Source organism: Aegilops tauschii, chromosome 6 (assembly GCF_002575655.3).
Source record: "Aegilops tauschii subsp. strangulata cultivar AL8/78 chromosome 6, Aet v6.0, whole genome shotgun sequence".
NCBI classification, from domain to species: domain Eukaryota; kingdom Viridiplantae; phylum Streptophyta; class Magnoliopsida; order Poales; family Poaceae; genus Aegilops; species Aegilops tauschii.
In genome coordinates, this window is record NC_053040.3 from 753,952 (window position 1) to 778,489 (window position 24,538).

A 24,538-nucleotide genomic window follows, 5' to 3' on the forward strand; every position below is an offset into this window, starting at 1 on the left:
CGTCTTGCAAGGAAGGACAATCGCGGGAAAAGAACGAGGGTAGAGGAAGAAGAGGACTACTACAATGATCGTGATGATGATGATGAAGAAAATGAGGAGCTGGACCTGGAAATCGATGATGACGATGATAGCCATGATGATGGTGCAAGTCAATCTGATGGAGGAGATTCGCCAATGCAAGTTGAAAAGGATTTACCAAGACAAGTAGGAAACATTGCTGAGGTAACAAGTGATGGCAGTTTGGTGAACCGTAGATCTGAACAGGTTAGGCAAGCCAAGAAGGTCTGGTGTTTCAATTGGGCCTCCCATCTATGAGTTGTTGCTGCCATCTACTTGTAATGTTTATATAATTCACAATGCTTTAGTCCATCTAATTTTATATGCTGTTTCAATTGGGGCTGCCATCTATGAGCTGTTTCTGCCATCTACTTGTAATATTTATATAATTCACATTGTTTTTGTCCGTATGATTTTATATGCCATTCCAATTGGGCCTGCCTTCAATGAGTTGTTGTTTCTGCCATCTACTTGTAATGTTTATATAATTCACAATGCTTTAATTGCAAGGTTAGGCGGCATGGGAGCAAAAGAGCTTTTGGTTTGATGAAGACTAACGGGTGGATGAACAGGAAGTCCCAAGTGAAGGTCTGTGTTCGATTCAATACTTTTGATGCAAGACTGAAGAGTTGAACAATAGGAAGTCTGAATTGAACTTTCTGTTTGTGTTTTGGGGACGGCATAATTGAACTTTGAATGCCGTGTTAAATTCATCGTGGACGGTAATTCTGAACATTATGGATGTTCATTTCGACTCTTAGTATCTGAACTACTAAGTCGCATGTTACTCTTAGTATCTGAACTATTAAGTCGCATGTTAATCTAGACTATCATGTTGCTTTTCGAATGGTTGACACTATCTGAATTGATGGACTATGCTACAGTCTGAATGGTTGCAACTGGAGTGTTGATCTTCAGTCTGATACGTAGTGATTTGATGAATAGATTCTGCTCTTTGATTTTTACATGCATATTTTGCTAAACAAATTGATACTCATTTGTTGTTCTGTTGTATTTCAAATTTCTGGGCAAAATTTCGTTTATTTTTCGTCCCAAAATTCAAATTTTGCTTTATGATTTTCGTCCGAAATTTTCCGAAAAATTCCAAAAAAACGAAATTCGTGGATTTCGTCCAGGACCGGTAAAAAAACAAAATCCAAAAATCAGTGAGGGGCGGCGGAAGAGCTTTGCGGCGGTGTGGCACGGCGCGCCATGGCCCATGATGGTCGCATCTGCGAGCGCCGGCGGTGCGGGGAACCAGGGAGAGGAGGAGGGGTCATGGGAGGAAACAGTAATTTTCCCAAATACTGCAAACCGATTCAAAGAGATCGCACATCCGGGAACGCCATGAGCTTTCTCTCCATCGATTCTTCTGGGATGGCACTCAGCAGCAGAAGGTAAGGGCGACAGAAACAAATACATTTTGTCAAGGATCGTCTTTTTTATGCTTTTGTTGTTGTTGCAGACGGGGATAACAACGTTTCTACTGCTTCTGTAACTTAAGTTCAGTTCGTATATTTCCTTATCCGGGAATGTTGTACTCTCCAAACCTTTATGATCAAAACAGGTGTATATGTTTTCCGTAGGAATTTTATTATTAGTAAATTTTACGGAAAAGTATATTTTTTGTCCCTCGGTTCTTTTGAAAGTATAGAATTGGTCCCTCAACTCTGAAACCAACCAAACTTGGTCCCTGGACTTCTCAAACCGGATAAGTTTAGTCCTTAATACCGCTTAGGATGGTTTCTGTCACGGTTTTGTGTGGGACCCACTTGTCAGCTGTTGGAAAAAGAAATAAGAAGAGCACTAAAAATTATTGCGGGTGTGGGGATAAAACCAGCGTTGCCACGCTCACCCTAGCCAGCTAAACCGACACCGATATATACTTAGGGATTGGATTGACACTTTATTAGTACATAATACTAGCATGCCGGTGTGCATCAGTGCATGCATGCATGCGTGGTGAGCTTGTGTTGTACGTGGTGTGCCTGCGAAGTCCGTGCGCGTGCCGCGGACCGCTGTCAGCCCTCGCCGCCAACTACGGCGGCTTCCGTTCACCCCGTCGGCACGATGCAGCTAACAGCAACCGCCCGCCATGGCACACGGCCTTCTGGCACGGCAGGAGGGCCTCGTTCTTGGTGCAGCAAACACGAGATCGCCAGGGCTCACGTCCAGCAGCTTTGCACTTGCATCGCCTTCGGCGACGGGTACAACGTGGACACATCATCCACGGTTAGCTATATGACCTAAAGTATATATTGTGCGGATCTCCAAATAAAACAGTTAGCTATGTGTAAGATTTGACGGTTAGGTTGAGGGTGCAGCTAATGTGATGTCTGCAGCTCGATTATTCTTTGATCTTTTTGTTTATTTTATATATTGTGCGTTCTTATTTACTCAACTCTCTCAAATTTTGGCCAAAACCCAGGGGACAAGAATCATGAAAAGCGATATGGGGGATGAAAGTTATCCGGTTTGACAAGTTGAGGGACCATCATTTGCCGGTTTTGAAGTTGAGGGACCATTTATATACTTTCAAGAGAATTGAGGGACGAAAAATATATTTTTCCCTAAATTTTAATACTTCTATTTTTCTTTAGATAATGTTGGCCTGATATTACCTTACATTTTTGTCAACGCTTCACTATAGATTGATCTGCCTCATTTTAAAAATTACACCTATGACACAACTCAAAGTTTGACATGTATGAATTCTACCCTACCAGCAAACTTTCCATTGTGCTCCGATATTTCAGGATAACCTCTCGCATTGACTGAAGGTATGGGTACTGCAATTTAAAAACTTATTGGCACCGACATTTTGGTTAAAAGAGTAAGTCTTCTTCCAAGCCAAGGCTAACATATCCGGTGAGGAGACCAGAGGATGACTCCTACATTGATGAACTGTCATTTTTTTTTCCGGTGAAGACCACTTTTATTGACTCATAATGCCATGTCAAGCTATACGTTTTGTCAAAGATGAAAGGGTTCTTTGTATTATATATAAATTATCAAAGAAAAAAAAAGACTCTTCTTCACCATAGTGAGACATAATCAAGTCAGGTTGCATGTATAGTTCTCTGATGTAGAGTACAATAAACAATAATTAATTAGTTGATTTCATTTAGTTAACTAGAAATATTCCATTGACTTAGCTCTTAATTTTTTTTTTCCTTACTCAATTAAGTGGAGCATCACCTCTAACTAATATTACGTCCGTGCTTTGCTTCAGATTGGTGAACGACATGGAACCTGCTTTCATGTACCTTTGTTGCATTGAAGGATCTGAAGTGCTTCTTCAGCTTTAAAAAACTACACGAGGTTGATTCTGATTTAAAAAAGGCAAGAGGTTGATTCAACCACCATCATTTTGTGTATATCATCTCCAAGCTTATTCAACATGCACTTTAAGGTCCAATTTTAGTGCACCTTCAGATTTATGACTATTTTCATATCAGTTCTAGCATTTGCCATTGCTTGTAGGAACTGTTTAGGCAACAATACATTATAGATAATATGTAAATTCTGCCAGTATGTTTTCTCGAAGTGACTGTAGACTCAGCATGGACTTTAAAATGCGAGTCTATACTTGAGGTCATGTTATAGGCACTCTGAGATATTGGTTGTGCATCTCCCTGGCACGAATAGAGTCATTTTTCATCAAGATTCATTTACAGGACACAGTTCATCTTGAGCATTATCAGATATAGGGCTAGAAAAAAGTACAGAGCAGTAGGCCACCTGTTTAGAACTAGTTCCATTTATTTCTTCCTTCCTTTGTGTTCTGGTGCTGTTTGCTCGATTGTGCCGGTCGAAAATATAAGGTAAATAATCTTCAGTTTATCAGAGTTTGCTGTTCTATTTCTTTGTATTCCTTGTGTTGTTCCAGCAATGTTACAAATTATCTACTGTCTCCCTTGCTGGAACAATTAGCATTTGCTGTTCTATTTCAGCTATGGAAGAACACATCAGAGTTTGCTATATAGTGAACAAGATATTGTAGATGCAAGTCCAATGGCTTAGATGTAGGGATTCCAAATTTACTTGCCGAGTTGAGTGCCTGAGGATTTGAACTTCTGATGCATTAAGGGAAGGATCCGTACTTTTTATTTGGCACGCTTTCATGTGTTATTTCCATATTTGTGTTCTTACAAATTCCCCATCTGGATAATTTGCCTCAAACTTCATGTGTTTTGCAAATTAGAAACTTTCCATAGTTTAGTACAGAAGCATTTTTTTATGGCTTAATAAAGCATGGTACTATTAGGTTCACCGGGCAGTTTGAGGCGCCTCTTTTACGCCAATGCAGGTGGTGGTGTTCGTGTTTAGGTGTGCGGCTGTGTTAGATTTGGTGTTTTGCGTTGCTGTCGGTGATGTCTTTGTGTCACCTCTGCAGAGTTCGTCATATGGTTCCCCTGATTTCTCTTTTAGTTGGTTATATGCCTTTGTGTGGTCATGTTTCTGTGCTTAGTGTTTATTTGTTCAACTCTAGGCTAGATGGATATCGGCGTGGCTCGTCGTGTCCGGCGTAGTCGGAAGCGTGCTGGTATGCTTGATTGTGGCCATACGGCCTTTTATGTTTCATTCCTTTTGTATTTCTATCAACAAAACATGTTGAGCCACACCTTAATTGTCATGGTGATGTTGGATGGCACGGCAGTTGTCCCGTTCTATTATTTGAGAAGTCAATGCGTGTAGATCTAACAAAGTGATAAGCACAGTAAACTAGAAAGCTCAGAAGTAGAGTTTAAAAGAAAATTCAGAAGCAGTGGAGGCTCATGCTTCTACTGTCATGCTTTAAGCTCCAGTTAGGAGTGGTGTTTCTAAAATGATGACCTTGACAAAATTGGCTGGTGTACAAATTTATTTTTTGGCATGCATATGTCATACAAATGTAGGTGTATTGATTGACAGTGTACTCTGCAGATATAAGTAGTACTTCAAGAATCCCTCTAAATAAAGTAGTACTTAAGTCGGGCCGCGTTTTGGCTCCCGGGAGCACATGCTCCCGGATGAACAGTACTTCAATAAAAATAGTAAATGTTTTCAAAAAATTCTGAAGAAATTTGTAGATGATCGTGTTGGTGTCGCAAGCATGCTTGACAATTTTCATATGGAACGGAGCAGCGGTGTTTCGTCGGTGAAAAAAACAAATTTGGGTTGTCATTTTGTGGTGACATTTTGTCTTTGATTTTTTTTTGGTGCAGGCCAAATTGTTTAACCTTTTTGCCTCAAAATTTACAGGTAGCATTTGTATGTGACAAAGATCACAAAATTTTTTTTTCTCAATTTTTGGACATTTGAAAAAGAGAGGGAGCCAAATTGAGTTTCCGGTTGATGATTCCTTAAGTTATCCTCATGTACGAGGGGTTGAAAAGAAGTAAGTCCATATTCCATGGTATCCCATTCTTCTCTGTTTTGACCACAACGTACATTACAATATTTTGAATGTCTGTATATCTGAATTTCCAGTTGTTTGAGTGTCGATCTTCCTAATTATACGCTTTACATGAAGTTTCCTTCTTAATTCTTTATTTGCCGGAGTGTCATTTCCTAGCAGCCCTTTGAGGAGGATATTGCTGCAGAAAGTAGAGGAAGTTAAGATGAATGAATAGACAACAGAGGAAGCCTTTTCTTTTCTTGCTATTGCATTTTTTTGTTGCACAGATCTTTGTTTGCAAGGGTGAGACTTCTCAACAGTCATTTAATTACTTTTCCCTTAAGACACTATGAAAAAATGTTGCTGATGTATACAAAAAATATACAATCTGTGTGAAAAAATATACATGTGTTGAAAAAAAAGAAGCCGAATTAAACTGGTGAAAATCAAAGAAAGAAATAAAGAAACCCGAAGATGACCGCAATTATTTTCATTGTTTTGTATCACCAATTCAAGGCACTATGGCAAGTTGTTTGGGAATTCGACAAGTTTTGTATTTTCTGGAGTTTTCTCGGTGAAAAAAGCACGATAAATGGTCGGACGTGATGCAACTTGCAAACGATGTCAAAATTTGTTTAAACCTGGCATGGATGTCTACCATGGACATGCCCACCTGCTTGCAAAAGTTAGGGTCATTTTAAGGATGTCAAAAACAACACTATGTTCAACATATGGTGTCCGTAGAAGGTTCCGTTTGAGAGCATGTTTTTTGGCATTCGTTAAATGACCCAATTTTTTTTCATAATATGACCAATTCAAAGCACCATGCCAATCTTTTTGTGTTTTTGATAATTCTTTCACTTTCTCAAGTTTTCTCGATGAGGTGTTGTGCTCGGGCCGGCGTCATCAAACGCAGTCCAAGCCTGTTCGCCTCGCCCGTCGTCGCAGTTAAGAAGGATGGCACTTCGTACCTGTGCATAGATTACCGGCACCTGAACGTCATGACCGCCATTGCCAAATACCCTGTGCCGATTATCAAAGCACTGTTAAATGAACTATAAGTGGAGCTGTGTGGTTCACCAAGCTCGACCTGCGTGTCGGGTATCACCAAATTCATCTGGCAGAAGGGAAGGAGTACAAAACAACCTTCCAAACACAATTGGGGAATTTCGAGTTTAATGTGATGTCTTTCGGACTTGTTGGAGATCCGGCCAGGTTCCTTCGAGCCACAAACGACCCGTTGCAACCTCTGTTCCGCAAGTAAGTTCCGGTCTTTTTTTATGTCATTTTAGTCTCTCGAAACAGGCTTTCGTCTCGCTATATTAATATAGCAACCACCCGATTCAACTGTGAGATCGCCGCTGAGGCAAACAACACAATCAAGCCCAAAAGAAAAAACAAGAGAAAAACAAGTGAAACAAATGTCAACATCGTCAGATTGACGAAAGCAATGATTTTCCGCAACTGTTACGCCCTCCGGAGAATTCCCACCACACTCCTATGCCTGCGAAGTGCCGCGTACCAAGCAACACCTTCAAGAAGAACTGCGACGACGATGATGCTGTTGTCCAGAATAATCCTAGGATTTCTCCCGGTACAAGGAGGGGAGTAGGGAAGGGGTATACCCGACGCCCTTCAAGAAGTTCGGCGGCGCCCACAGGCGTCACCACGTCAGTGTCGGTAAGACCCGATAGAGATTTCTCCCGACCCCCACACAACCACAACCATAAACCAACCGCCGGCTCCATCACGCTTGCCGCCCACCAACATGTGCCAACACAGTCTTGAGGTAACCATCGACGTCTCACCATGGCAAACAATGCGAGGCCGGCCGGACCAAGACGAAGCAACCGTTGAGAGGGGCTGGCAGTACCGTAGCCACGTGGGAGGGAACAACCTCCACCGGCTCGCAGCAGTGGGAGCACACCAGGCCAACCACCCCGGCCGGGCTCAGATTGGGCCGTGAAGCTCCCGCCGCTGCAATGCAGGAGACGTGGCACCGTAGCCGCCGCGCCCATCGCGAGGTACTCGCCAGTCCAACCTGAGGCGAACCGTTGGAGCCCAAACCAGCCCGCCCTGACCCAGATTAGGACCAATGGGCCTAGATCTGGGCTTACAGGGCGCCGCCGGCCAAATCTCGCACCAAGCCGCCACCGCCGCCAAGAAACTGCGCCACCACCTCGCCGCCACCCAGGCCTGCGCCGGAGCGCCGCCTGCCGAGCAGACCGCCGCCAGGACTTGCCACCACTGGCCACCGTAGGCCTTACAAGGGTGCCCGCGTCGGGCAATGCGGGGCGCCCACGTCAGGGAGAAGAAGGGCCCGCCACCGCCAGCCTTACAAGTGTGCCGCGCGGGCAATGCCCGGCCGCGCCGGCCCACGGCGGCAGCGAGAGCGGGGGGGGGGGGGGGGGGGGGGGGGGGGAGGGTCACAGCGGTGCTCAAAGAGGTGTGGGGGGCGATCACCTCACTCGGGGAGGTGATGTAGGGGTACCGGGAGTACTCTCTGCTCTCGACCTTGTCTGTCATTTTAGGCTACAAAAACACTCTTGAAGATCACGCAACACATCTTTCTCAAGCGTTAACTCCTACAACTCTCTAAATGCTCTTTTGGCCAGCGTCAATTATTGTATCTCGGGCACGTGGTGAGCGCTCCGGGGTTGCCTTTGTTAGTGCAAATCCATTATGTTGAAAGTAAGCAAGATTATCGATACGAAATTAACTGCTCGCCTGTGGGCGACCATGCCTTGCCCTTCTTCATAGTTTTCTCTTAAACATCCAACTAAACTATTTTCTCTTCACAATTTGCAATTTTAATCAACCTAAAAGCGCACCTACTCTGTTTGTTTGTATCTTGGCAGGTCCCTCTTCGAAATATCATCCAGGATTCATCGGTGTTCTTCTTCTTGTAATTTTTTTAGGGAACAAGAGTTGTTCTTTGTGGTAGGGGATAAAGTCGGTGGTGAGGGGCACCTGCATCAGAACTTGCTAGAGATATGTTAAAAAAATGACCATGATTTTAAAAAATGTTCATAATTTTAAAAAGCGTTCAAGAGTTAAAACAATCATTAATTTTTAAAAATGTCCGGGGATTTCAAGAGGTCTACTTCCAGAGAAGTGAGACGGACCGTGTGGACCCAGTGTTCAAGAGCTGCAGGACGACGGCGCTGCTCGAGAGACTGGTGAAAAAGATGTTCAAGCTGATTGATGAGATCATGTGAGGCTCCACGGAGGGAACTGGCAGGATCTAGATCTAGCTAAGGGCTGTCGAACGAATTCAGAAGTGGATCACTCAAGAACATCAAGCAGGCTACTTTGAGAGGCACGTTTACTTAGATTAAGAAGTATTGTAGCTAGGGTTCGTTGCTAGACGGGACACGGCGGTTCAGGGATTTCTCCTATTACAAGATATGGATCACACCGATCCCAAATGTGGATTTAATAACGAAACAAACGAGCAAGAAAGTGGAATAACTAATAAAGCAGGAAAGTAAAGTGATGTGATCTTGTCGGAAAGGTACGAAGCCGTCGGATGGGAGATCTGCATCATCCAGGAGCGTGGTCGCGAATCGGTACGAAGCGGCAGAAGCCGTATGATGCAGATAGGATGGCAGAGCAAGCCTGCGGGACGGAAAACATTCTCTGCTACAGTCTAAGTGTTCAATTCTTTAGTTTTGTCAGTTCAGATCCTGACAGGAACCTGAACCACATGAGCCGGGTTCTGGAAAACACAGGCAATTAGGAAGGATGACATGAAAACGTACGGCTGATGTGTGTATTGTAATTCTCTTTTGTTTCTTCATAGTAAGAACAATAACTGATTGACCCATGTGTGCTCCCACAGGCTAGAAAAGAAAGAAACATGCCTGATGAGCACTGCCCAAAGGTTAATTTTGGTATGTTCTTTTCGCTCTCAGTGTTTGCTTCATGGCTTCATACTCATCAAGTCAGCATCGGTCACACCATTGTTGTTGGTCACAATATACTGATATATGTAATACTTTGCTGAAGCTCTTTTTGGAGCCAGAAGACAGTGCAGATGACATGCTGCAGATTTTTCTTATTGGGTTGGAGTCAGCTAAAACTCCTATACCAACATAAATATGTGGCTCCTCAATACATACATTTATCTGGCAGCGCGTACGCTAGATGCATGTACATAAGTGAAAGGGGCAGGCCTTCTGTAGAGAACTGGTATACATACAGTAGCAGCTGATGTGTGTATTGTAATACTAACAGCCACAGCTAGCCTCCTGTAGCTTGCATAATCAGGTTTATAAAATAGACATCAAATTCAGCACTAAGGTAGGTGGAATGAAATACAGTAGCAACCGCAGAGGCAGCGTGCATGATCAAGTTTGCAAAATAGACAGATCAATTTCAGCAAGGTAGGTGGAACGGAATACACTTTGGTACAAATAACTGTATATGATTATCACATAAGTATAGAGGACCCAACGATGATACAGGAAAGAAACAGCATTTCAAGAAATATGGCCGCCCCCGGATCTGACCACAAGATGCAGCGACGTGTCCACCAATGGAGTCGTATCAGTAGTAATTCTCATCTGACCAGAATCTTGCTGCGCCTCAATCAGCTGAGCTAATTGTCTTGTGTTAGCTTGCCCTTGTGCTGAAGTTTGGGATCCATTCCCTTGATAGGCAGCCTCGCCAACTTCTTGGCCACAATAATCTCCACCATTAATTAACCAGCATGTCATTGTAACCCAGCTGAAATAAGAGATCATTGTTGATACCAACTGTAAAGTTCGCCGATGGAGGGCTCCCGTGTAGAGGAGGGGCTAGTGCCAGTGTCCGCAGATGAAGGGAGGAAGGCCAAGAGGGGGCTAGTTGACGTGCAAAAGGTACCTGCAGTGGTTCCAAAATGGCGAAATCTTTCATCGTGTACGTGTCCGCTTTGCCGCCCCTCTTGACATCTCGTCCTCGCTTCTGCCCATCGGCATGGACTTTGAAGGGCTGCCGACAAGCTGGCCAGTAGGTCGAGCCCTCGCTAGCTAGCTCCACACGTCCCGTGAATTACCTTCCCACTGTACCGTCTATACACAATGGGTTGCCGAGATGTGGATGTGCAGCCATTGATCTGTCGCTTGTTTAGGGTTTGGTAGCGTCCATCTCCTTGTCGCGTCAGGGAGGAGGAGGACGGACTGGCGGATGGGGAAGGACCAAAGAAAGGAGGATGTATCACGGGAGAGGAGTGTGTGGATTGGGACATCCAAGGCGAGGAAATTGTACCTAGCTATATATAGTGCGGATCTCTCCGAAAAGTAGTAGGAAGCGGCTCTCATTCGTGGCTGGAGATAGCGTTGAGAATGATGATGGTCCCGCTCATATCCGAAGCTCCTCCTCCCACCCAGGTATATTGCCGTCCATGGCTCGCTCCTCCTCCGCTGTTGTCCCATCTGTGCTCAGCCGGGAGTCGTCCGTAGTCTGTTCCTTTTCGTTCTTGGTGAGCTTCTCTTTCTTGTTGATTCTCCCAGTCACCTGTATATAAGTCGATGAGGTTTGGTATAAAAGAGCGATGTGGGACTATTAATTAAGAAACGAATCCTACCCTTTAGCAAAGGCTTGAGCTAGCCAGTTGGTCGCTCGTTTAACAGCTGATTTGTAGATTGTGGGTTCGATTCTACCCAAATCACTAATTAAGGAGTACTCGTTTTAAAGAACACTCCACTTTCCCAGGTCGCGACAAGTGGCACACATGCAGCGCGCCACTTGTCGCAACCTGAGAGTTTTCCCTTTTTTCGTAGATCCGTTTATTCAAAACGTTTTATCTCCCAAACCGTGCGTCCAAATCTCGAACCGTTTTCACCATTGGATTCCTCGCGTCGAGATCTTCAAAACTAGATCGCATGTTGATAGGTTTTGATGAATTTTTTTGACGAAAAAAAACGGGCGAAAAAACCGAACAGGGAGCACGGTTTTTTTCCCTTTTCGAAAGAGGCACACCCGTGCCTCTCGCGGAAGCAAAACCGGGTCTCTCAGGAAAGGAAAAACAGAAAACTTTTTTTTTTGTTTCCAAAAGGCACGGCCGTGACTCTCGCGAAAACAAAACCATGACTCTCGAGAAAGAAAGAAAAAAAAAGAAAACGCGTTTTTTTCGCGCAATTTTTTTATTATTTTATCGAAAAGCTAAGAAAGACGGGGGGCAACCAAAACGTCGAAAAAACCCCAAAAAGAACCGTTCAAAAAGCAGAAAACGCATGCGAAAAAGTAAAATAAATAAAATCCGGAGGGAGCGTCCAGAGCGCGACACGTGGCGAATGTCCGAGAGGGTGCCAAGTGACGCTGATCGTTGCGAGGCTCCCGAAGGAGCGCTCGTTAACTAGTTGCTCTCCGATTCTACCCTTTAGCAAAGTCAATTACCTTTGCCTGTCTTTTTGGAAGCCCATGGGCTGCAGGCTTGCGGCCCATGAGAGAAATCTGTGGCACAGGTGACGTACGAAGCAACCCTAAAAAAAAGTGACCTACAAAGTAGGTTTTTGGCAGGTTAGGATTAAACTGGACCGACGGGGTGGACGGACGAAATTATGGTGGTAAGAAGCAATAGCCCCTTTATTATTATTAGGTATAGATGTAGATGTAGGTATAGAGGTATTGATATAGATTTTAGTTTTCGGAATTTCTTATATTGATTTTTTTAGCCACCAAATAAAGCCGCAGACCCTCCAATTTCCGGTGAAATATGTGCATAAATCCACCAACGGAGGCGCATCAGTCCCAGCGCCTTTCACTGAAACTTTCTTCTCCTCAGTTAGCTGAACTGCTGAACTAATTGCTTTGTGTTAGACTGGACTTGTGTTGAAGTTTGGGATCTATGCACTTGATGAGCAACGGCAGTAATATACCAACCCCCAAGTCAATATCAGCACCAGGATGATGCTACTTAAATGTTCTCCTCAACATGGGCTTCAACCTTTTTAGTCTTCATGCTCTGTCTTTATACTCGTCTAAACTGTTTTACTTACTCCAGCTCCATACCATCCAGGGCACGTCTAACCTGATTCGTGTAAGTGTTGGAGCTGACAAGTGCTGGATGCCAACCGATATGAACCGGCAAGCCATGTTGTGATGGGACACTATGTGAATGCATAGCCCCCGCTTCAAAGGTCAGTGGCCCCTGTGGACAATTGAACCTCAGGTGCTTGAGCGCTTGGAATGCTCTCCTACCAGGGATGACTGAAATCATCAACACACAATTCAAAGTAAGCAAGTGAAGGCAACCCTGCAACAATACTAACACCATTAGCCAGCTCCATCACGGTAATAAAAAATCTGGCAAGACAGTGGAGTTAACTAATCCACTCAGGGCACCTTTCAAACATGCAGCCCAACATGTCGAGCTCCCGAATATGAGAACCTTGAGGGAGGATCTTGATTCTGCCCAAGGTTGTGACAACTAGTCTGTAACTTGATTCAGCCCAAGTAAGGATCTTGAGGCTGGAGGAAATCATGGAGATGGAAGAATACAAGGTGTAGAGAATAGTTTGGTGCATCGATAATTATTGATCGTGCACTAGGCACATATATATAGGTCCAAGGGGTGTGACCGGTGTCTTGTCTCCCAAGATACAAGTACATACAGGGGGAGAGAGACACTACAGGTGCGGCATACAAAACCCAGACCTACATACATGTACACATGTTCAACACCCCCCCCCCCCCCCCCCCCCCCCCCCCGCGCAGTCGAAGCGTTGCCGGTGACGCAGAGACTGGACCGAAAGCCCTCGAACGTCGAGGTGGGTAGTCCCTTCGTCATGACATCGGCGAACTGCTGATCGGTGGGCACATGGAGAACTCGAACACGACCAAGTGCGACGTGCTCCCTAACGAAGTGAATGTCGAGCTCAATATTCTTCGTCCGTCGGTGATGGACAGGGTTGGCAGCGAGGTACACCGCGGAGACGTTGTCACAGTAAACAAGCGTCGCCTTGGTAACCTCGCAGAGCAACTCCTGAAGTAGTTGTCGTAGCCAAGAGCACTCCGTGATGGCGTTGGCCACAACCCTGTACTCGGCCTCGGCGCTCGATCGTGAGACCGTGGGTTGTAGTTTAGACGAGCACGAAATCAGAGAGGGCCCGAGGTAGAAGCAGTAGCCGGAAGTGGAGCGGCGAGTGTCGGGACACCCAGCCCAGTCGGCGTCGGAGTAGACGACAAGGTTGGTGTCAGGTGATGCCGTCAGTGTGAGACCCATAACTGTGGTGCCACGTATGTACCGAAGAATATGTTTTACCAGAGCCCAATGAGTGTCACGAGGAGCATGCATATGAAGGCACACCTGCTGGACATCGTACTGAATGTCCGGACGCGTCAGTGTGAGGTACTGAAGCGCATCGACGATGGAGCGGTAGAAGGAAGCGTCGGACGATGGAGAACCCTCGACGGCGGACACCTTAGCCTTCGTGTCGACAGGCATAGGAGCAGGCTTGGAGTTAAGCATGCCCGCTCTCTCCAGAAGCTCGTAGGCGTACTTCTACTGGTGCAGAAAGAAGCCAGTGGCCCGGCGCACAACCTCGATGCCGAGGAAGTAGTGGAGAGCCCCCAAGTCCTTGAGGGCGAACTCGGTGCCGAGGCGAGTTGTGATCTGCTGAAGGAGCGCTGGCGAGGAGGCAGCCAGGATGATGTCGTCGACTTACAGGAGGAGGTACGCGGTAGCAGGACCCTCGTGATAAACAAACAGGGAGGCATCGGACCATGTGGACCGGAACCCCTGCTGCTGAAGGAAGGCTGCGATCCGCTGGTACCAGGCCCGAGGCGCCTGGTTCAACCCGTAGAGAGAACGGGAGAGCAAGCACACGTGGTCCGGAAAGTCGGGGTCAACGAAACCAGTAGGTTGCTGACAGAACACCTGCTCGTCGAGATGACCATGCAAGAAAGCATTAGACACATCGAGCTGGTGGACTGGCCAGGCACGAGAAGCAGCAAGCTGGAGGACAGCACGAATCGTGCCCGGTTTGACAACCGGGGCAAAGGTGTCGGTGAAGTCCATGCCGGCACGCTGGCGGAAGCCGCGCACCACCCAACGCGCCTTGTAGCGCTCAAGACAGCGGTCGGGGCGAGTCTTGTGGCGAAAGACCCACTTGTCAGTGATGACATTGGCACGGGGAGGCCGCGGGACAAGCTGCCACGTACGGTTGCGCTGCAGGGCGTCAAACTCCTCACGCATCGCAGCTAGCCAGTTCGGATCCCCAAGGGCTGCGCGAGCGGAGGTGGGGAGCGAAGACGGTTATGAGGTGGACGCGGCACACGCGTACTCATCACACGTATAGCGCGTGCTAGGATGAAGTGTCCCAGTCCGAGCCCGAGTGACCACACCAGTGAGGGGTGCGGCCGCGTCGACGGGGGCGGCCGAGGGGGCCGCGGTGACGGGGCCGCGGCGGGGGCCGCCGAGGGGGCCGCGGCGGGGGCCGCCGAGGGGGCCGCGGGGTCGGGGACCGCCAAGGAGGCCGCGACGGGGGCCGCCGGCGCGGGGAGTGCGGGCAGGGCCGAGCCCAGTGCGCGGCTGGGCGGTTCGCCAGAGGAGGAAGCAGGGGCGAACCGCGCCGCGGGAGACGCCGAGGGTGACGGTACCTGCTGAAACGGGAACACCAGCTCATCAAAGTACACATGCCGCGAAGTGAAAACGCGGTGGGCACTGGATCATAGCACCGGTAACCTTTGCTGTTGGGAGGATAACCAAGGAAGATACACGGAAGCGACCGGGGAGCGAGTTTGTGAGGAGCAGTGGACGCGGTGCTAGGATAACAGAGACACCCGAAGATGCGGAGGCCATCATAAGATGGAACTGCACCAAAGAGGAGCTGGTGAGGAGTGTAGTTCCAGCGTGAACGACACGGGCGAATGTTAATAAGGAGACTGGCGGTCGCAAGCGCGTCCCGCCAGAGCCGAGGAGGCACGTAGGAGTGAAAGAGTAACGTGCGGACACAGTCATTAAGAGTGTGAATGACGCGCTCGGCGCGGCCATTCTGCTGTGACGTGTAGGGACAAGTGAGACGAAAGATGGTGCCGTGGGATGCAAGTAGATTGCGGACGGCGACGTTGTCAAACTTCTTGCTGTTGTCAATCTTATTACAGGACGGCAAGCCTCACAAGTGTGGTCGTCAATCTTATTACATGAGAAAGAAAAACTCTGAAGAATCTGACGCATAACGGTGGATTTGGGATGGCCGAGGCGGGCATGCCAAAGATCGACACTAGAAGCGAAGGCGGCGGGACGACGGGTGGTGGTGGCGCCGGAGGGATGCACCGGGTAAAGCTCGTCCGGGCTGTCAGATCGGTGGAGTACCATCCGTGTACGGGCGTACTTCACAGAAAAGCCGATATCGTCAAATTCAACAGTGATAGGGTTCTCACGAGCAAGGCGACGAATAGAAACAAGATTGGTAACTAAGTTAGGAGACACAAGAACATTAGACATGTTAACGGGAGTAGAAGTAGAAGGAAAAGACATATGACCGACATGTGTAATGGGAATGGAGGAACTGTTACTAAGGGTGATGCGAGTGGGAGTATGAACATGAGTGACGGATGTGACGTTACCGGGATGAGCAGTCATGTCAGTGATGGCGCCCGAGTCCATGTACCAGTCACCGCCGCCACCCTAGGAGCTCGGTGACGGGGCGGAGTGCAGAGCAGCGAGAAGGGCCGGATCCCACGGTGGCGGCACCTGGGGAGGGAGAAACCCTCCATAGGCGGACGCGGGCGCGGCGCCGTAGCCGCTGTAGGGGGCGGCATTCTGCGCGGTGAAGAGCGCCTGGTGGCTCGCCGGCCGAGGCCCATGGATGCCCGGAGTGGGAGCCCGAGGAACCGGCATCGAGTACGCATGTACGACGCCCGTCCATGGGTTGGTGCCGTAAGTCCAGGGTGGGGTGGCCTGCTGCTGCTGCTGACGAGCCCCCCTGCACCTGTTTGCCAGCGCCCCCACTGCGGTTGCCGCGGCGACCGCCACCCGGCTGCGGCTGCTGGGGGGCAGCGGGTAGGGCGGGGGGCGCGGGCCGGAGGTAAAACCCCGGAGGCATGGGGGGCACCGGCTGGTGACGGGGCACATGCGCGGGCGGGGCGGCCGGTGGCGAGGGCGTGGTGCTGCACGCGCTTCTTGACCCCTTCATCCGGCGCTCCTCCAACCGCAAGTATGCCACGAACTTGGGGAAGGAGGGCTCCGGTATGAGGGAGAGGTTGGAGGCGGCGTTACCGAAGTCCTCATTGAGGCCGGCGGTGAGCGTGCTGAGGAGGAGGTCGTCATCAACCTTGGCGCCAATGTCACGGAGCTCATCCGCCAACGTCTTCAGGCGGCAGTAGTCATCGATAGACTGATCATCCTGATGACAGTCAAAAAATTCCAGCTGCAAAAAAACGCGGCGCTGAAGCTTGTTGTCGGTGAAGAGGCCGTTGAGCTTGACCCACACGGCGCGGGCATCGCTCACGACCGTGTGTAACAGGTCCTTCGAGATGGTGGTGAAGAACCACCGGATGAGCGTGGCGTCGATCGCGGTCCACTCGGAGTCGCCCACCATGGCACGGGAGCCGACGGAGCCGTCAACGTGATCCACGAGGTTGTTCTCGCGGAAGAGCAGCGAGAAGTACATCTTCCACGCGAAGTACGTGGCGTCGGTGGCATCGAGGACGACGGGGACGCGGTCGTGGATGTTGATGTCGCGGATGTCAGCGGGGTCCGGCCCGGCGAAGGGGTAGGAGTAGGAGGAGGCGGAGGAAGACATGGCGGCTCGGCGGTGGTGCGGCGCGGCGATGCAAGCGAGCAGCGGCGGCGAGTGAAGCGAGCGCAGTAGCAGGCCATGAGCGGCGCGAGGGAGCGAGCAACGTGGCTGGGGGCGCGCGCGGGCGGGTTGCGGGCGAAAGCGGGCGCGGCAGCAGGCAGCGAGCGGCGCGAGGAACCGAGTAGCGTGGCTGGGGGCGCGCGCGGGCGGCTGGCGATGCGAGCACTGGCGGGTTGCGGACGAGCGGGTTTAGCGAGCGGGTTGCGGGCGGGGCGCGCGACGGCTAGTGGGCACAGGACGGGAGCGTGGGCGGCTAGTGAGGTAGGGAGCGAGGCGCGGCAAGCGGGCGCAGGAGGGGAGGTAGCGGCGGCGGCCCGAGGTGGCGGCGGCTAGGGTTAGGCGGAAGCGGGAGAGGATCGACTTGCGATAAATACCATGTAAAGAATGGTTTGGTGCATCGATAATTATTGATCGTGCACTAGGCACATATATATAGGTACAAGGGGTGCGACCGGTGTCTTGTCTCCCAAGATACAAGTACATATAGGGAGAGAGAGACACTACAGGTGTGGCATACAAAACCCAGACCTACGTACATGTACACATGTTCAACACAAGGCATCCATTTGCATAATTTCATTTTATCATGATCCACTACCCTTGTTCAAACAGATATGAAATTTTCTCAAGTTCTCAGCTTTCCAATGCCTTGATATTTTCAGCCGAGCTAGTATACACACATATACCTTCCACGAAATCTTGGCGCAACACGAGGCTAGGAAAGTTAGTTCCTGCCCATAATGCACTCATGGTAGTCTTAGTTTCATTACATAGCATTTTCCATGGGGTAGAATATGTAACCTTTCGTCGTGGTCACTCGGTTGGACGGGCCCAGTAATCATTAGTCTTTGAGTTCTCTTTTTAACCGTTTCGTGATAAAATTATTGCCCTTTGTAGTCATAGTGTATCGAATGAACTTGTCTTAACCTCCTACTACATGCAGTTGCAGATGGTGCCTATGTCAGCTGGTTCGCATAACCCTGCAGCTGGATATTCACAAGGTTCACAATGTGCTAGCCATTCTGACGCTGTTGGTGGTACCCAGGCGTCGACGAAAACTTGACTGACGTTTGATAACAAGTTTCAAAGCAAGAAACAACCATTTATGCCGCCATTCCATCGTTTACGATCGAAATGGCTTATTTTTGCTGCCATCGCAGCATAACCTAGTCACAATGTTCATAAATGATGCCATGGCCACATTTTTTGCTGACTGCTTCTTTTCTTGTGCATCCACCCGCCTTTGTAACTCACCAGTCCTTCTTATTCTTGTTTAATAGGTTTACATCGCGGATGGCTTTGATTGTCGATGTACAAGCCGCCGTAGCTCACTAGTCATGCTTTTCCATAGGCATGTTTCTTCCTATCCCAGTTGTGAATCAGTAACTGTTCTTTAACAACTCTATGTATGAACTTGGTGTTTGATTTGTCTACATTTGTGGTGATTAGATTATGGACATATTTGTTTCAATATCGTCGTTTGGATCTATGATGTACATGTGCTGATTAGATTGTTGTGGTGAACAATATATATTGATGTACTCTGCAAGGACGATCCTAGACACAATATTCTGTGTTGGGTCGACCTGATAGGGGACATTTACCGAGTACCAGAGCTCGGCAAAAGAGACTAAATAGCGTAAAACTACTACAATTCAGGTTAGGGTTTCAAAAAACTACAGGATTTTATTTTTTCGCTGATAACTACCAACTCAGGGGTCAGCTGTTTCAAAAAACCCAAATCACCATGTGTTATAAAATTGATCATGTTTATGGCAGATCGGACCCATTTCTAAACAAACCGTTTGTTTGACTGTTATGTTTGACCGTTAATTTACATGTGAGGCACACATGTAAGTTATCTCTTCCTCCTCTTTTCTTTCTTCTCTCCTTCTGCTCCCCTCCCCTCCCGTGAACTCTCTCTCTCTCTCTCTCTCTCTCTCTCTCTCTCTCTCTCTCTCTCGATCGAGAGAGAGAGAGAGAGTACGGCACCCACCTAGCCCCTCCCTAGCGGTGAACTTCTCTTCTCCCAAGCAGGCGACGCCCCTCCCCGCCCTCCCTCTGTCCTCCGCCGCCAGAAGCCACCAGCTCGGACGGCCGGCGCATGCGCCACATCGGCCGGGGCGCCGCCGAAGTCACCACGCGCCGCACCAACTCGACCGTGGCGCCGCCGGCCGCGGACACGCGCCACACCAACTCGTGACGGCAGGGCTCGGCGGCTGCAAGGAGCAGCACCAGAGGCCGGAAGCAGCTCGGCGGCTGCAAGGAGCAGCACCAGAGGTCAGAAGCAGCTCGGCGACTGCAAGGAGCAGTAGCAGAGGCTGTCGCTGTGGCCAAAGAGCAGCAGCAGAGGCCTGCAGGTGCGCGACGGCGGCATGGAGCAAGAGCAGAGGCCTGCAGGTGCGCGGCGGCGGCATGGAGCAGTAGCAGAGGCCGTTTGGACGGCACGACGGCGGCAAGGAGCAGGGACCCGATTGCTTTTCAAGAAAAACTACAGGGACCCGATTGCATTTTCAGAAAAATTGCAGGGACCTGAGTGCTTATTAAGAGGATGAGACACTAACATGTGGGTCCCACTTGTAAGTTAACGGTCAAACATACTGTTCGTTTAGGTGTGGACCCGACATGTCATAATCACGATCAATTGTAAAGCACTAGGTGATTTGGGTTTTTTGAAACAGCCAGCCCCTGAGTTGGTAGTTATCAGCGAAAAAATAAAATCCGATAAGTTTTTGAAACCCTAACCCGTATTGTAGTAATTTTATGCTATTTACTCTGGCAAAAGACTAACCTTGGAAACGCCGAGTTTCCGAACTCAGCGAAGCAAGCATCTGCTGTAGATACAGACAATCTTCACCGAGTTGGCAACACGACAAATGGCAAACCTTTAGCGAGCTTTTTCGTTCAGAAAATCGGCATAGAATTTGCCTAGCTGCGTTGAACGTGCAATCAGGGAAATATGGAACACGACAATAAGGCAGTGCCACTCATCGGTCCCTTATTGCACTTGGTACTGCCGAGTGCCAAACTCGGCAAATAATTTGCCTAGTTCTGCTGACAAAAGCACTCGGCAAAATGTGGCACTGGGTAATAACGCAGTGCCACGCGTCAAGATGTTATTGAATGGGAGACTGCCGAGCTTCAAACTGGGCAAGCAGTTTGCCCAGTTTCATTCATTATAAACTTAGGGAAATTTGGCACTGGGTAAGAATGCAGTGCCACGCGTCGGGCCCTTATTGGATGGGAGACTACTGAGTTTGGAACTCGGCAAACAGTTTGCCTAGTTCTACTAAACTCAGCAGATATTTTGCACTGGGCAATGAGTTCTGGCACATGTCTAATTTCTATTAGCCGAACATTGCCGAGTTTAGCGGGCAAAAACTCAGCAAACTCTGGTGACATGTGGCATGTCCGTTAACGGCTCGTCCCGTGTGACGGTGTGGTTCGCCAAGTTTTTTCGTGTAGGAACTCGGCAAATATTGTTTAAATATTCACTGAGTTCGCGATAAAAGAACTCGGCAATATTAATGATTACTGGGCCCGTCCAACCGAGTGTGGTGCACCAAGTTTAGCACTCGACAAAGATTTCCCCGAGTTTATTATGGGCTCTGCCGAGTTTCTTTGAAACCCGGCAAAAAGGGCGGTTCTAGTAGTGCCAGATCCATAAGGCCGGCAGGCCAGATGGTACCTAGTTCGCACCCTCCTAGATATCTAGTACTTGTACTTTTTATTGGCCACTGTTACTTGCTATGAAGTAACTGGCCTCTAGTTATAAGGATTACCTGCTGCTGCTTTTTGAAGGAAACTGTTCTACTCCATGAATGAATTGTACTGCTGCTTAATTTTTTGGACAAATTGTATTTTCTTCTTTTTAGAATCAGATTTTGGACAGCTTTCTGTTTAAACTTTTCCTCCTATCCAGCACCATAGAGGTCATGTTAATGCAAGAGGTCAGGTTCAGACTTTAGAGGGAGTTTGTCGGAGAAGGAGTTGTATGGAGTGTCTGCAGCCGGCGAAGGTGGTCGAGCCTCACTAGAATCTCCCTGTGGAGCCAGTTTAAGGTTCAGCGTCCATAGGAATGTGAGGTTTCTGAGGATAAGGACAGTGCTCCAATGAGCGCCCTATCGTTCAATCTCAGTGCCACCACCCGTGCGACCTTCCAATGGCTGTATTTCGCTATTTATGCCCCTTCACTATCATTTCCCAGAAATAATTTAGGCTTTGTCCTCTTTTGACAACTTGAAAATGACTAGATCTTTCCTGCAAAAGAAGAAAAGGAAATGACTAGATCTGAAATCTTTAGGGTTTTGCACAGATGCCAGAAATGGCTGGTAAACAGAGTCATGGGCACTTATATGAAAACAGATTTATTTTTAATAATGATCTTCGGTTGTTTTGAGTATTTCCAATATTGTTTTGCTACTTGCAAAGTAGTTTGAGTGGTAAAGTTGTTTTCCAGGTTTCTAGACACATAGTATTTATTTGCTTTGTATCTGTACAAGCGCACGAACTCTCTTTCTAGTTGGTACTATTTTTAGGTACAAAGTAGCAACAATATCAAAATGCAAAAAGAAGCAAAACACAAGTCGGGATAAATATTTCAACAGCTACTACTATTTTTAGGTACAAAGTAGCAACAATATCAAAATGCAAAAACAAGCAAAACACAAGGTCCTGCTTTTCCATAGAAAACAAGCCGAACAGCTGGGAACGGCGGCCAACACTTACATGATCCCAAAGAACTTCAAGAAGTTACAGTAGCATACAATAACTGGAAAAGGAAAAGAGAAGCGCACGCAGGCGCTGTGGAATAAGCAGCAAGCAGCGCTGCCAAGAAAGAAATTATTGGGAGTAGAGTAGTAATACAAGACATGGTGAAGTAATGAAAGGAGATCATGGAATCTGTGTGTACGTATGCTCAATCATTCTTAGCTCCATTGGATGTGATGGCCTGGATCTTGAAGAAGTCAAGCATGGCCTCCCTGTTGCCAAGAGTGGCCTCGTACGCTTCCGTGAACTCGCTGTATGTGAAGTCCCTGTACTTGGGAGGGTTTGTCTCCTCGTCCACCATCACCGATGCTGGACCGATCCTGCAGTCCACCCTGGGCCTGACAAGCGATGCCACCGACATCCTCGCCTTAGCAGAGTTGGTTACCACCCGGTGCTCCACGCTTGCAAGAAGCCCGTTGGTTAATCTACATCAAAACCAACGTATTTGGCTAGTTAGTTGCCCCACCTATACAATCCATAGGATTAATAATTGATGCGATGCGACCTCCATCTGGAGCCCAAAGTTGATAACGAAGGCGTTGTGTATCGGTTCAACACCGATCCAGCGCCCCCCTATCTTGGCCTGTAAGCCACCGACGTCGCCTTGTGACAGGACGGTTATGATATAGCGGTCGGAATGTGGACGGACGCCCATCGTCAGGTTCGGGTCAGGGCACAGTGGGTAGTAGTGCACATTCATCAGTGTCTCGCCGCCGGTGAGGTCACCCTTGAAGAAATTGTGGTCATCCAGGCCGAGCTCCTCGGCGATGAGCCTGAGGAGCTTCCACGCCAGCTCCTGCACCGCTACCGAGTAGTTGGCAAGACGCTCCCTGCATGCATGCGTATGCATTCCAACAAATTAACCCATAATAAAGTAGAGACAGACCCATGGTTTCCAAATTGAAAGTTTTTTTTTCGTTTTCTTCTGGTATGTACGATGGTGATATTGTTTTTGCGAGGGTTACGATGGTCATATTTTAGGAGCACACAAACATTATTTCATAGTGATAACTAGAAGAGATAATCCATTGTATGATATATTTATTTGCCTCATGAATGCCATGAAATATATATTCTATAGAAAGAGACTATTTTATCAATGGTTGTATATGGCCTCAAAGGCTTAGACCATCATGTACGTAATTGTACTTTCTGGACCATCCTCTTGGCTTTCTTTTCTTTAAATCGGGAGCAACAAACACCCAGACTGGACCATCCTCAGTTGCTTCGCATTACAAACAATTCAGTCACCTTTTTTTTAATCTTATTTTTGAGTTGTTTTTCCCAATATATCTTGTGGATTTGCATCAATGGGCCTTCGTTTTTTATTTTGACAAATCAAAGGGCCTTGGCTTTGTGTCATGATGTGTTCCAAATATGTGGCTCTTAAATAAACATAACATGTAGTGTTGGCTATAGGCCAGACTGTTCTTTTTTTCACGTGCGCGTGGGTCTTCCTTTTCTAGCTCTGGAAACTAATGGCGTGTATGTTACCAGAGTTAACACTTGTTTACACCTTAGATTTGTTCGTTTCGTCTATATGCATGAGCTCCATGCATAGATTGAATCTTCACAGTACCATTTCACACGATTAATTATATCGATCATTTACTCACCTAAATATTTCTGGCTGTGTTGGCCATTCGTTCATCAGCTTGTGGGAAGTGATACAGCCGGAGATTACCCGGAAAGCCTTGCTCTGGTCCTCGGAGTAGTACTCCAGCTTGGCCTCCTCCGGCAACCTCAAGAACTCCGCTGCCACTTCCCTGAAGCCCTGGACCACGTCTTCCCCTACACCGTGGTTCACCACCTGCAAAATCAAATCATGGAGGCCAATGAAGCAAAGCAAGGAAACTAACTGTGCATGCAGATGCAGCTAAGCCTTTACGTGCCTGGAAGAAGCCAAACTCCTTGCCGGCCTCCAAGATATCGCGGGCGACTTGTGGACGGCCTTTCTTAAGATCGACGACGGGGAGAGCAACTGAGAGGCCGTCATCCACTAGCTCGTGGCGGCGAGGGCGTTTCTCCGCCGGCATGATGTACTTGTCCGGCACGGAGTTGTGTGCCGGGAGGTCAAACATGAGCTTCGTTGTCGGAGTTTTCATCTTGACTTGGTTTCGACTTGTGTACCGCACAGAGTTGTGTGCCGGGAGGTCGCACCTGAGCCTCATTGTCTGAGTTCTCATGTCGACTTTTTTTGGCTTCGACTTGTGTAGTGAAACTACCAAGGCCTAGGTGACAGGCAGCACTTATATACTAGTCTCACAGGGCAGCTTCCAGGCCGGCCTGAGCCATAATACTAGTAGTTTGTTTAAAAGAGTAGTTGTAACAAGCACAGCTGGGAGTTGGGACATCTCTGTCTACATATATCTATATTATTATATTATTATTAAAATAAAAGGGAAACGTTTGGAGCCGGCGTGAACAACCACGTGGCACGGTGGACCTGAGACGACTATTCCTCCTGCGTCATCCCTTCTCTCTCACGCCGCTCATTCTTATCCCCTTCTCGTGTACCTTTTTTTCTTCAAGCTCATGTGCC

General features: G+C 48.1%; 1 protein-coding gene across 1 annotated transcript; it reads right to left on the reverse strand.

Annotated features, from left to right (window-relative positions):
* Positions 1-21,854: 21,854 nt before the first annotated feature.
* On the reverse strand, positions 21,855-24,225 carry LOC109751383 (mugineic-acid 3-dioxygenase-like). Its single transcript, XM_040393886.3, has 4 exons — positions 23,889-24,225; positions 23,613-23,806; positions 22,502-22,826; positions 21,855-22,421 (listed from the first exon to the last, which is right to left on the reverse strand). Exons 1-4 carry the CDS (start codon positions 24,180-24,182, stop codon positions 22,365-22,367), a joined length of 870 nt encoding a protein of 289 aa, XP_040249820.1. The 5' UTR covers positions 24,183-24,225; the 3' UTR covers positions 21,855-22,364.
* Between the last annotated feature and the right edge of the window lie 313 nt (positions 24,226-24,538).